Here is a 13,926-nt window from a genome sequence, read left to right as displayed (position 1 = left end):
AGTGACTGCGGAAGAGGCAGTCCAAGCCAGAAGGCCGCAGAGCTAGACGCCGACACCCGAGGGGGTTTATGCGCAGAGCGACAACCTCTGCGTCCCCTACCGCGCAAAGACCGCCTCTCAGCAGCTGGAAAGATTTTTACAAAAATACAGCCTCAATGCAGCAATTGTGCCATTGGCTTACTTTGCTTTTTAGAATGTTCTTGAAAACTGAACAAGAAAAATTATTATTTTCCATTTTAAATTACACTTTCCTCATTTTCCACAACGTGTAGTTTGCTGTTTCCTGAACTCCCCGAATCGTGCAGCCAGGTGTACAGTCTGAGGCTGACAGGCATTTTCCCTCGGCTCCGTCGAGAGTATCGCTCCACTGTCTTCCGGACTCTTGTTCTTGAAAAGGTTTGCCTCTTCTGGACACTTCACACACATGGAATCACACAGCACGCGGTCTTCGTGCCCGGCTTCTCCCACTGGGCGCATTTTCGGGCCCCACCCGTGTTACAGCACGTGTCAGAATTCCACTCCCTTCTATGGCTGAACGGCAGGCCGTTGCGTGAACGTACCACGTTTTATTTATCCATTCATCAAGCGATGGCCATTTGGGCTTCTTCCACTTTAGATACTATACATACTGCCGCCCTGAACATCCACGAACACGCTTTCTGCAGACCTCGGTCTTCAGCTCTCGCGGGTGTCCGTCCCGGGGTGGAGTCGCTGGGTCACGGGGCAGCCGTATGCCTGACCTTTGCGGAGCTTCCTGAGGGCTGCACCCCCCGCCCCCCCCCAGGGACGCACCGGGGCTCCTGCTCCCCACGTCCTCACCAACACCCGCTGTCCACCTTGTTCTTAAATTCGATTTTAGCACCTTAGGGGTGCGAAGGGGCATCTCACAGCGGTTCTGGTTTCCATTTTCCAGACGGCTGACGACTTTGAGCTTCCTTCCACGGTGTGTTTGGCCATTTGTATGCCTTCTCTGGGGAAATGTCTACTCGGAGCCTTCGTCCGATTTTAATTGGGCCGTCTTTCTGTTGTGCAGTTGTAAGACTTTTTGAATCTATATTCTGGATGCCAGTCTCTTATCAGACATCTGATTTGCAAATATGTTCCTGCCATTTTGGAGATTTTTTAAAAAACTATTTTTATGGTATTCTTTGAAGTACAAAAGTTTTCACTTGGATGAAGCCCAGCTGGCCTTTTCTCGTCTTTTGCTGCAGATGCTTTGGGGTCTGGAAACAAGTTTTCCATTAGCTTCTCTTCTGGGAGTTTCTGGAGCGCTCGAGTGCTGTGAACTCAGGACCCAGACCTGAGTCAGCCGCAGGCGTGTTGCCGTTTTTGCTGCCCAGCTGGCCAGGCGGGCAGACCGACCTCCTGGGGCAGAGAGGTTGGGTCTCCCCTTTCAAAGGAGGCATAGGCCTCAAGAGCTCGTCTTCACACAAAGACCTCAGGTCCAAGTCCCCGCCTCACAGAGCCTCCAGGCTGAATCTCCTGGTCCCGGATGGACATCAAGTCACAAATCCTCACCTACCCGGATGGGTCTGCCGCCCCCACCCCTGGGGCAGCCGCGCACCAGCTCAGCCCCTCGCCCTGTTTTCAGTTCCCTTTATCCTCTGACATCTGGGGGTTTCCCCATGTTTGTTAGGAGCCCATCAGTAGGTTTCAAATTTCAAAAATCTGTTTTGCATTCACAATTTTTGAGTTATTGCATAAATTCTCTCTATATGTTTTAAATATAGAACATTATTACACGTGTATCAAGAACATTTAACACTAACTGCCTGTTGCTGGAGTCAGAGCCGCCCCTCAGAAGGTTTCAAGTTCTCCTCTTTGTCACAAAGATTCCACGGCGAAAGATAACAGAGCTTTTTAAAAGTCTCGTGATCACACAGCGGGAAGCTGAGCAACGAGCGTCTCAGTCCTTTTTTCCCACAACGTAATAAACCTGCACCTGAGAGGAAGCGGGAGGGCACCCGAGGCCGCCCTGGCCGCCCCGCAAACCCCCCGGACGCTGGACGCCGTCACAATCTGCCCGCGCGCCGGATCCTCTGTGACCACGAGGCGCCTTCATCACGGTCGGTCCCCTGGGTCTCTGAGCCATGGCTCCAGGGCCCTCCCCGCCCCCCTCCCGCACCCCTCCCGCACCCCTGCCTCCACCCAGAGAAGAAGATCAGGACGGAATCAAGTCACAAACCTGCCTGAGAGCGTTTGCTCCAGGACGGGAGGCCGGCTGGAGCGCGAGGCTGGGAGTGGGCTGTCAAGCTGCGTCACCGCCCCCACCCCCACTGGAACCTACACATGATGACAGTGTCAGGTTCAGACCCCTGTGGTGTTGTTGGTGGGAATGGGGGGTGAGCCAGAGAGGCTGGGAAGAGAAACCTTCATCCGGGGCTGCCCAAACTGTTCCACATCCTGACACCCAGGGAAGTGGCACTGGGGTGACACACGGTGGCACTGAGCAAACCGCCTGCTGCCTGGGGACCCAGACCTTCTGCTGCCCCCCCCCACCTCGGCTGTGGATGTTACTGCGCCATCAGACCCCAGGCAGCACGGGTAAGAGGGCAACAAACAGAAGGGGGAGCGGGGGGCCAGCACGGCCCACCCAGGCTTAAACCGAGCTCAGAGCGGACCACTTCCTCACCCAGCTTCCCCTCCTGGCCCCACGCCCACTTCAGACTCTCCACGTCCCAGGCACTGCCTCCAGGGTTTTCGTGCACCTCTTTGGAGCACCTAACCGGGCTCCTCCGGTCGGGAGCAGGCAGGGCGGGGCTGGGGTTTTCGGGGCCCCGGGCGCCCTCCTCCCTCCGCAGCGCCTGCGACCTGACGCCGATGCCTCCGAGGCCGCCTCCCGTGGGGCGGCGCCCACCCGGCCCTCCGCCCTCTGCCTGGTGCACGAGACGTTCTCCCGATGGGCTGCCAGGCACTGGGCCTTCCTAACCCATCCTCTGCGTGTTTCTCATCAAGGCCGTCGGATGCTAACTTTTCCACCGAAGGCAGTTTTCAACGCTTAGAAAATTAATGAGCTTTGTTATTTAAAATGATGACAGTGACAGGGAGACTGTCTTCAAACACTGTCTCAGCCCAGGGCCAGAAGCAGAGGGGCCTGGGGCGTTTTCAAGGACACTGGGGTGGAAACAGCTGCCGGTGGCTTGGCGCTGGCGGCCTCCTGCCTCCCTCCTGCCACCCTCCTGCCCTGCGTGGGTTCCAGGGAGACCACTCGGGTTCTGCCCCCGTGCAGCCTTGAGGAGCTGAGGAAGAGGAAACAGCTAAGGGACGACGGAGCTGAGACGAGAGAGCCTCAGAATTTCCACTCACTGGAGACACCGCCAAGCGAAGGACCTCGATGTCTGGAAGGGACCGGCCCCTCCTAGGGGAGGGGCGGGAAGCCTCGACCTGCTGACCAAGGAGTTAGTTCCCGGCCTCAGGGTTCCTACCTTCTCACGCCTCCCCCGTCAGGCAGAGGTGAGAAGGTGCTCTGAGAACAACTTCTAGCCGCCTGCTCGGTGGGGAAGCAGTGGCCGCTCGTCAGGCGGGAGGAGGTGGAGCGGGGAGAGGGTCTTTCTTTCCAGGAGGAGGCGTCACTACCTCAGACTCGCCGGAAGGAGCTGGTCTGTGCCTCAGTGAGTCTTTGGAGGGTGTTATTAAAAAAGAATACGTATGTAACCGAATCACTGTGCTGTGCACCAGAAACTAGCACGGCGTTGTAAGTAACCACACTTCAGTTCAAAAAAGAGCATCATTAGCAGCACTCTTTCCTGGGCTTCCACAGACTCAGACCCGGCCAGCAAGGGTCCTGGAAACCCCTGCAGACCGGTCAGTCCAGGGAGCCCAGAAGGCGAGTGTTCTGCAGAGACCACTGACGGCCTTCCTTTCCCTCCTGACGATCAGCAGGACCCCGCGCCCCGTGGATGTGAGCAGCGGGCTGTGTGTGCTCCTGGGCAGGGGTTGGGAGGGAGGCGCGCCCACCCTGAGCTCATCCTTTCCCTCCTGGGGGCTGCAGGCCAGTGGTGATCCGTCCTACAGGACAGCACCTGGGTCCTTGAATCACCTCGTGGACAAGAGCCACCCCAGACAGGAATGCCCACAGTGGACCAGAATGAGAGAGAAATGAACTTCTCTGGTGCTGAAGCAAATGAACTTTTGAGGGTCTATTTTTTAGCGCAGGGGAGACTGTCTCCACGTATCACCCACACGACTTTGCCAAGAGGAAGTTCTGAATGGCCTGCATCATCCCTGACTGAAAAGGTGCTGAGTCTGCCCTGGTAGAACTGAGCACCCAGTTCACAGCAGCGCCACGAGCTGCAATGAAGTTTGACGTAAGCTCCTGTCCAGGTCGACCCAATCGCTGGGGTTAGGAGAGTGTCAACACAGGCATGGCTGGGAGGAGCCAGGGAGATGCCCGGGAGACTCGGGGTGCTGGGCCGCGTCTGGGAGGCCCCCGTCTCACCTGACTCCCGTGTGCGGCCCCGCACGGCCTCGCTCCAGGGCCCAGCCCCGATGGCGTTGAAGGCCTGCACCTTCAGCTCGTACTCCGTCCACTCCTCCAGCCCCTCCACGGTGAACTCCCTCTCCAGCCGGTCGCTGACGACCTGGGTCAGAGCGGCGGCCTGGAGGTCTGGGCGCCAGTACTTGATCCTGTAGCCCACGGACTCGGGGTTCCCGTTGTACCGGGAATCGGGCAGCGGCTGGAAATGAGCAGCAGCGTGGTCAGCTGACGCCTGGGCCCGTCCATGAGGCCTCCGTGTGGGCCTGGGACGCCCGTGGGCCAGGCGCGGGAGGCCGGTTCCGTGGGAAAGGTCCTCTGGGCCGGATACTCTTAGAACCTTTTCCGATTTCTCTCTGGAACTTTTCTTTTGTTAAGTGAAACCCTGCTAGTAACTTTGGCTGGGCATAATTTTTTAAATACATTTTGGCTTCATTTTGTGGGGAAATGTTCTGATTAAAACCAAGCTGGCTCCTTCACAAATGTTGAAGACTGGTTCTGTGTTGACCCAGCTTAAGGACGTCCAGGCCCAGCCTGTGGGACCACTGACTTTCCTCCCATGAAGAACATTCCTCAACCCAGGAAGCCGCTGAGTAGAGGCACTAGTGAACGAGAGGGCCGGGGCCGCTCGGAGACCCCGCACCAGTGCAAATGCACTGCTCTCTGGCTGAATGACGAGACTCGCTTTGACCGGGGGGCACAGGCATGAGTGGGAAACTCCTACGCTCTGGGCCCCACGCCGCCTCCCCGCCCCCCGACTCACCACCCAGCGGAGCCGCAGGCTGGTCTCACTGGCGGTTCGCACAGTGACACTGGTGGGGGCCACGTCCGGGGGCGCCTGCAGGGTCTGGATGACCCGGGAAGACGGACTGAAGGGACTGGCGCCCACGATGTTCACCTGCCGCATTCGGAACCTAGAGGCAAAACCATCGGCGAGACTTATTCTGCAGCAAGAGGTGATGTGGAAAAATGGAAAAAACCCCAAAAATCCCCCCAGCAAAGGCAGGGGATGTCTGCCTGTATCATAAAGGCCGTTGCTCAAGGGTGCCCACCTCCACCTGGTTGCATTACACATGCAAATTACATATATGGCCTAAAAGCCTCCAAAGAGTGGCGAACACACTGGAACTCAGCAGCTTCAAGTTCCCGAGCAGAACGTGATTGGACGGGTTCCACGGCCGGAAACCTGCATCCATTGGCTGATTCGACTTCAGGGTGACATCGGGTCGGGGGGTGGTTAGAGTTCCGGGAGCTTTTCAGCAGAACTGGAGTGTCAGAACATCGTCACCAAACGACAGAGGCGGAAGCCCAGTAGCTTTCCGGCGCCCCGTTCTCCGTGGCCAGGGGGGAAGCAGTGGCCCCAGAGTCACCCCTCGGGCCTCTCCCCCCAGGGTAACTCGCCTCTGTTCCCTCATCTATAAAATGAGGGTGGAGGTGGAAGCGCTTTAAAGTCGACGTGAATGTTCTCAGTCTTCTCTCTTTTATATTAATATGGACAATTACTTGAATTGAACTTATGCACCAAAAAAATGTCCTAAGTACGCAGACATATTTATCACAGAGGCTTTGTAAATGTACATGAATTTAAGACAGGAACACTGACCTCTAATCAGTTTCTGGCCTTTGAAATAATTATAGAGCTTGTCCTAATTTCCCACAGCAAGTCCTGGATCCCAACAGCTCATTTTATGCTAAGTGTTTCTCTCTAAAAACAAGTGTATCTTGATTCATCTGCTCTAATCTTAGGAAGGATGTTAAAATGAACATAAATTAAACAGCGCCTCTCGCTAGGTTTAAAAAAAAAAAAAACCCTATGTTTGGTTTGTATTGAAGAGTGCTCTTCACAAAGACGTCGTTTCACCTTTCACTCCCTGAGCCAGTCACTCCTAGTCTCCCATCCCCCGAGCTTATGAAACGCATCTGTCCTGGTGGAACAGTGACACTATCAAGCTGAGCCTCTGCTGGGGACTGGAAATTCTGCCACCGTCAGTGATCTCGCGGGAAGCTACAGCGTGGCCACAGCTCGCCATCGCTCTGCCCTTTGTGAAGGCCAAAGATTTACTGCCTGGATAAGTTTCAGGATCAGGAAGCAAAAGGTTAAACAGCGTGGTAAGGGCTTGATTAGTGAGACCGAGACTCCTGCTGGGCCCGGGAAGGGGCAGCAGGGAACTCCTCCCACAGGGCACGCTAACCGCCCCAGGGGCTCGGTCATTAAGCCTGATGTAACAGCCGGGTCCGCGGCTGCCTCGTCTGCGGTGCTGATGGAAGGGGCCTTGCGGATCTCACACCGGGACGTGAGCTCACTCAGCTGCGCCTCTCGCCCCTACAGTTCAGTCTCCTGTCACTGCCGCCTGGAACCCCTCAGGTGCACTCACAGACAGAAGCCTCCGCTGGAGGTGCCCTCCTCCCGCCGTGGGGCTCCCCGCCCGCGCGCTCACCTGTACTGAGTGTAGGGCGTGAGGTTCGGGATCTCCAGCGTCTGGGCGTCGGGCTCACTCTCCTCCTCGTAGAGGCTCACCCACTCCTCCTCATCGCCCACGGCTCCAACCTGCGGGAAGGGAGGCGTGGGGACCCGCTGGATGAGTGGGGCGGAGGCTGCTGGCTAGGATGTGTGGCCACCTGGCACCCTCACGTGGGGAAGTTGAGTCCTGCTCGAACCCCCCCAACTTGTGCCTTGGACACGTGGGCTCCTCTGTTCCCGCCCCTGAGTCTGGGTGGGCTTCAGACAAAAGCTCACTGTCACAGCCTGGGCCCTGAGGGTGAGGTCCCAGCACAAACCCCAAGGGCGCCAGGACCACAGGTGTGGAGAGGGCCTGGCACCTCCTGCCTTTCCTCTCTGGCGATGCACCCCAAGGGACCGACTTCCTCACGGAAGGGCCAGAGCCCTTTCCACCACAGCTGACCCAGGGACTCAGTCTCTCCTGCTCCAACCCTGACCCCCTTGGCCCTAAGCACACACCAAGGACACCACCGCTGGCCGGGACATCAGAGATCATCGTGCAGAGAAGGACTCACTGTTGTGGGGGTACTAGGTGGGGCCAGGGCAGCCCCTTCAGATGTAAACGGCCCACCTGGGGTACAGCGGGTCCCTTCAAAGAGGGACCAGCCCTCTGTGCCGGGGCGCCCGCCGGGCCCCTGGCCTCCATCTCTTGCTGACTCCATTCCCCATCCGTGAACATCCTGTGACCGTCTCGGCTGCCCAGGAGGTATTCACGTGCGGCTCCGACCCTCCTAGGACCACCATGACCTGCCCCCCAGCCACCCCTCATGATTTCCTGTCACCATCCGAGGCCAATCTGACCACCCTGCTCCCTCGAGGAGTCGGGGGCCCGTCCCAGCAAGAGAGCAACACCACCAGCCAGGGGAGCCCCCAGACTTCTCTGCAGGTTTCCGCATCCCTGCCCCAGGCGCTCTCTGGGCGGGTGCAGGCTCCACGGCCCTCGGGGCCCGGGGGATACGTGCAGAGGGGAGGCTGTGAGCACGGAGAGTGTCAGGTGGGTCAGCCCAGGGCCCCGAGCGCGTTGCCCTCCATAAGTGACTTAAATGACAGCACACGAAACGTGCTCATGGCGTTTGCAGAGAAACCAGGCTGGCAGGTGGCCTGTTCACGGGAGGATGGTGTAAGAATTCAAAAGGATCTTGGGAAACTGGAGACACGGACGCGGCGGACGGGATGGGGCAGTGAACAAGGGGGCCTGGCTGCACGTGTCCCAGAGAGACTAAACGTGACACTAAATACTCAATTAGAAACATGAAAACGGACAGCTTGGCAGTTCCTCCAAAAGTGAAACCCAGTTCACGCCCAGGTCGACACCCAGAAGAGCAAACTGGTTCTCTCCCAAGTCCCGGCGCACACATGGCCACGGCCGCCCTGCGCTCAGCAGCCGAGGTGGAAGCCACACAGCACCCCCGATAGATGATGAGAAACCCCAGGGGTGCAGCCCCACGATGGAACACGACTCAGCCTCTGAAAGGAGAGGCCCCAACACCCGCCCCAACGCACGTGGGCCTCGAAAACACGATGCCGAGGGAGGACGCCGGACCCAAGAGGCCACGAGGTGCATGACTGTGCCCATAAAGTACGCAGACAGGTAAACCCACAGAAACAGCGCTGCAGGGTGGGTGCCCGGGGCTGGGGGTCCTGGGCACGTTCTGGAACAAGACAGAGGAGGTGCTCACACAACACTGCGAACGCTCTGCTTGTGAACTGCGCACATTAAAATGGTGACCTTGTGTTATGTGACTTTCACCTCAGTTTAATAAGTATTAAGGTAAAATATGGGATGACCAGCCAAAAACACATGGAGGGGGAAGATGAGGTCAGAGGCTGGGGGTCAGCCAAGCCGCAGGGCGGCTGCATGGGGCAGTGACATCAGGGAAAAACGGTGCGGCCGACACAGTGGGAAAGCGGGGACGGTCCCGGGGCCCTGCACCAGGGACCAGCTCTCCCGGTGCTGGAGACCTAGGAGGCCTGGACAGAGGACAGGGCGAGGCCGTGCAGACCCGCTCCACCCCACCCCTGCATTGTGAGGTGGAGAAGGACCAGGCCGGGGGACTGGTCAGTGCTGACCACGGCCAGGGCCACACAACCCTGATGTGCAGACAGAGGATGAGTCGGCCCTGAGTGACCTGCGCTTGCTGGGAACCAGGGCTCACTAGTGCCGCTTGGCGGTCCTGCCCCGGCTGGTGTCAGCAGGTGAGACACTTGCAGTCTGGGGAGAGGAGGGGACGCGAGCTGGGGACAGACCGCAGGCGGCATCCCAGCCCTCTCATGCTGGAGGAGGCCAAGGCTGGACACCAAGCTTCTGGGGGAATCTGTCACAGCTCGGCATGGCTCCGGGCGCCTTCGGTCCCTCCAGGTGAAAGCAGATGGTGCAGAGCGGGGGGGGGGGGGCAGGTGCAGGACATGGGGAGGGGCCTGGGCACCCCCCCCAGTGGGGGATGCGGATGGCAGGCGGGCCGGGACCAGGCACTGAGGGGAGGGCACTGAGCCCACATCTTCTCCGCTCACACAGCCCCGTTCTAGAACTTGTTCACAACATCTACGAATTTAAATCCAAAATGCTGTGTGCACGAGGTTCGGGGGTTTCAGCGTTGAGGCGTGGACCACCCCGTGACGGGTCCTCGGGGGGGTCTAACTGAGGTGCTGGGGCTGTTTCTTGGAAGTTAAGTTTAGGGGGAAAAAAGGAAGGAAGGAAGGGAAAGAGAGAGATGACTTGGGTTCTAGGGAGGTCAATTCAGGACTTCTCATTTCTCACTCAATCCCGCGTTTAATGCCGCTGGAGGTGCTGGTACCCAGGGCGGCTGGCGCTCGGGGTGGGGGCTCTGCTCACGGCCATCCGGGCGCTGCTGCGGGGCTGGGCGGTGCCTCCCACGTCCTCGCCGAGTCTGGGCCACCTTCTCGCTCCCACAGCGCAGCGCGAAGCTGCAGCTGAGACCTCCTGGCCCAAACGCCTGAGTATTTACCCTCCGATCCGTTACAGGAAAGTCTGCCGAGCCCTGCCCGTGTCCCTCTGCCGCCATCCCCGGGCGTCTCCCACGCTTGCTGTCACTCGTTTCACGGGCTCCCGAAGTGAGTTCGGGGTCTGACTCATCATGGAACCCCCGGCATCTCCCCCCACCGGGTCCAGCCCAAACTCGGGGCCTAGCCAGCTGGGTAAACACACGGACGAATCTACAAACATGTGCACGACTTCAGAACCGGCACTGAAAGCGGGCTGCCTGCGCTGAGCTCCAGAAGCAAGTTAGCACCGAAAACGTAATTTCACTTACAGACCTCGGGAGAGGCAGGCTTACATTTCTTCAGTGAAAGGCTTACACTTCAATCTAAAAAGACGAGGATCCTTCTCAGTGAGGAACAGAAGTCCTTTGATGCTCACTGGGCTCTCTGGTTAGATTTTAGGGCCGTCACGGCGGAGCGTTTGAGAAGTCACCTGCCGTTCACTGACAGTGAGCTGGACGGGGGCGAGGCGGTCACTGACGGTGAGCTGGACGGGGGCGAGGCGGTCACTGACGGTGTGCTGGACAGGGGTTGAGGCGGTCACTGACGGTGTGCTGGACAGGGGTTGAGGCGGTCACTGACGGTGAGCTGGACGTGGGCAAGGCGGTCACTGACGGTGTGCTGGACGGGGGCGAGGCGGTCACTGACGGTGAGCTGGACGGGGGCAAGGCGGTCACTGACGGTGTGCTGGACAGGGGTTGAGGCGGACTCTTTAAACATAAAGCAATTCAGAGCTCCGTGGGGAAGCTGGGTTTTTGACAATTTTTTCCCTTCTTTTCCTTGGAAAGCTGACAAACAGTGCTTTACAACACTTATGACAAGACCAGAAATGCCACACATTTCAAATACCGTTCAGCAGGGGGTGGTCATTAGGATCCATTAGGGACACGGTGTCCCACCGTGTTGCACGGGATGGCTCGTGCGGCCGGTACTGGGCACTGGCTGGCCCGGAGGGAGGCCGGGCGACTTTGGCCATGTGTGCTTTGTAACACCTGGGGTCCTGGACCCCATCACCCTTGCCAAGTGGCCGTGGTGAGCTCCGCATGCCAGAGGCTGGGAGGTCCAGGCCACGTGGGGGACCAGCATTAACCTCATCTGAACGGTAACTGCAGACGGCGAGGAGGCGCGTGAGTCCGCAGCTGTGCGCGGGGTGCGGTGGGGGGCTGGGCAGGACGGAGGCGGGAGGGAGGAACTAGCTCTCTTTTCATCTGCAGCCGAGGACGGGAGAAGGATGCTCCAAGAACTCACTCCGTGGAAACCGGCCGAGCCCGGTGTCCCCTGCTTGGCTGAGACTCTGGTGTCAGCAGGAAGACTGCCTGTCAAGCAACTTCCACAGTTCCCGAGTCCCCTTGCTCTGAGCCGTGTCCCACACCCGAGCCAAGGCCTCCCGGGGAGGCGGCTGGAGGGCACGGAGGAAGCGGGGGAACGGCACGTGGCTCCGCGTGGCCCTGTTGGCAAGTCGCAGCACAAGCAGGAAGCAGGACTCAGGCCTGAACGGGGCTCTAGGCCAGTTCCCGAGAAAAGGAGTCCGGATGGACTGCAACCCTAATGAACGGGCGGGGGGGGCGGGGAGCACTCAGCCTGGACTGACGTTCGCTCGTGGGGAGGCTCCCTCTGAAGCAGCCAGAAGCCAGAGTCCCCCCGCCCTCCCGTCTCCTGTCTTGCTAGTCGGTTATTCATTTATTTATTGACTATTTAATATGCTTTCTATCTTCGGAAGCAGGAGGATTGTGAAATGACTGATTGGGTCTTCCGTCTTAAACATTCCTCTCTCCTCTTTGAGGTCTCTGACCCTGGGTCCTCCTGGTCCCCTCTGACTTTCCAGCCGTCTCTTCTCTGATGCCCTGACGTCCGGGGCCCTGCTGACCCAGCAGGGACTGCCCCTCCCAGGGTGGGGGGGTCCTGCAGACAACGAGCCACTCACTTGTGAGCATGCCTTTCAAATGCAAACCAGCCAACTCAGAGCCTGCCACACCCCCTCCTCCAGGGGCCACTGTCCCCCTGCCCTCGTCACCAGGGACAGCCCCTGTGCCCTAGAGCCCGCTGGAATAACCCAAACTAGCTGACCCCAGGCCTGCTCACCCTGCCCTGGGCCTCTGGTCCACAGTGCCCTCCCTCCGCCTCCTGACCCAGCCTGGTGCGTCCCGTGTTGCCCTGCGTGGCATTCCACCCCTGCCCCCCTGGGAGCTGTAACATCATCTTTTCAGTGAAGCACCTCCTGACACGTCAGCCTCACTACAGCTGAATAAAGACACAATTTGCACTGAAACGACAGGTGCCACGCAGTGTCGTAGCTCTAAGCCGCTCCCTCGCCGCCCTCTGCGCCCGGAACGTCCTGCTCCCCATCCGTGTCGCTCCCCCCAGGCCCGCCCGAAAGTCCACCTGCTGCATGGGGCCTTCCTCAGTGACCCGACTCTGTTACTCTTCTGCTTTTGATACTGTCTTGGCAACATTCTTTATAACAGCGCTCACCAGGCTCAGTCTTACTGTTTAGCACATCTCAGTGGTCCCTCCCACACCCCCCACCCCAAGTTGTGAGTTTCTGGAGGCAGGGACTAAATGTTTCCATCTTTGTAATCTAGTATGTAGCATGAGTCCCAACACCTCTAAAACAGTTGGTGCTTAATAAACGTTTGCTGGGCGAATGGATGGCTGAATGAACCAAATATAAGACCTAATGACCGGGAAAATGAAACACACAGGGAAATGTGAAAATCCACCAAGAGAATTAGCATGAGAGAACCTGCGCGGTCCTCAGAAAGAGCAGGAAGATGCCACTCGCAAAATTTACTTCAGTTGGCAGTTGTGATCTATATGGAGAGCTGGCTCTGTTTCTTGACAATGACACTTGTAGTAAAAGGCTTCCCTCAGCTGGACCAGAGCTGTCACTTATGCTGCAGTGTTTTCTTCTCCCACGGTACCTGTAAAAGTCCCGTAATAGGACCTAAAAGGAGCTGATGGACTAATGAACAAAAAAGCCACTTCAAACCATTCATCTCGTGCAGATTTCCTACGCTGGTCAGGAAAAAAAAAGAAAAGCCATCGTAAGGGTGTTACTGAGGACAATTCAAGCAAACAATAAACGTTCTGAAATACCGGCGTGTGTAGTTCATGGTCACCTGTCACCGCAGCACCTGGGCGCCTGGGCGGGGGCACTGCAGCAGGACAGAGATGAAGCCGTCTCACAGATTCACCCAGAAGACCAGGTTGCTGTTGAAGGACCGTTAGAGCTGGTGACAGCCCCCTTATGCACACCTGACGGACTGTTCAGACATAATGTCCCCCTTTTCCTTCTTATTATGAAAAAGAAATTCAACTACGGTCGCAGTTTATTACCACTGAAATGCTGACAGACGCTCATCAAAAGGCCGCAAACGGCCCTAATGTCCACCGCAATGAGGGAAGGAGGAGATATCAGCAATTAGGAATCCTCAACTCCAGACCTCGCAGTGATGAGATTAAAAAACCTGGCGCGTGACCCGGCCAAAGACAGAACACACCAGGGTCTCCTTCCTCCGGCAGAGGTGGTAAGCAGGCAGCCAGCTGACAGAGGCATAAACAAGGGGTGGAAACTCTCTACTGAAGAAAGGGGGCCGGGGTGGCTGGATGGGGGTGGTTTGGGCTCCATGGGAACGCATGCTCGTCCAGCTGCTGTGCTCTCCGCGGACACCAGCAGCTGGAGCTCCTCCTGAGCTGCACAGCCCCAGCCCCTCGCCGGGGACACAGCCCGGAGGCCCGCACGGAGCCCCAGCACCTCGCGCCCTGAGCGTGCGCCGGACACTGACCTTGCCCGACCGCTGTTGCCCTGGTGCCGGCTTGACTGCAGGGATTTTCCGGGCTGAGCCCCGCGTGGCCTCCCACCCCAGTGGCCTCGTGCCGTGGACGGCTCCTCACTGACACGCCCGGCCTCCGCTCTGCCGCCGGCTTCTCCCGCCAGCCTGTCCCCCACCCC

General features: G+C 58.3%; 1 protein-coding gene across 5 annotated transcripts in view; it reads right to left on the bottom strand.

Moving 5' to 3' along the window:
* The window catches only part of SDK1 (sidekick cell adhesion molecule 1), a 718,389-nt gene that overhangs the window by 89,643 nt on the left and 614,820 nt on the right, over nucleotides 1-13,926 (bottom strand). For all 5 annotated transcript variants that reach the window (XM_032459946.1, XM_032459947.1, XM_032459948.1 and 2 more), the window contains 3 exons: nucleotides 6,913-7,022; nucleotides 5,238-5,388; nucleotides 4,439-4,676 (listed from right to left, as the gene is read on the bottom strand). In XM_032459946.1, coding sequence (XP_032315837.1) covers nucleotides 4,439-4,676; nucleotides 5,238-5,388; nucleotides 6,913-7,022 — 499 coding nt within the window. The remainder of the gene's footprint in view (nucleotides 1-4,438; nucleotides 4,677-5,237; nucleotides 5,389-6,912; nucleotides 7,023-13,926) is intronic.

The sequence above is a fragment of the Camelus ferus genome, chromosome 18 (assembly GCF_009834535.1).
Source record: "Camelus ferus isolate YT-003-E chromosome 18, BCGSAC_Cfer_1.0, whole genome shotgun sequence".
Taxonomy (NCBI): domain Eukaryota; kingdom Metazoa; phylum Chordata; class Mammalia; order Artiodactyla; family Camelidae; genus Camelus; species Camelus ferus.
Note: the sequence above shows the minus strand (reverse complement) of the source record. Positions and strands in the feature narration are given on the sequence as shown.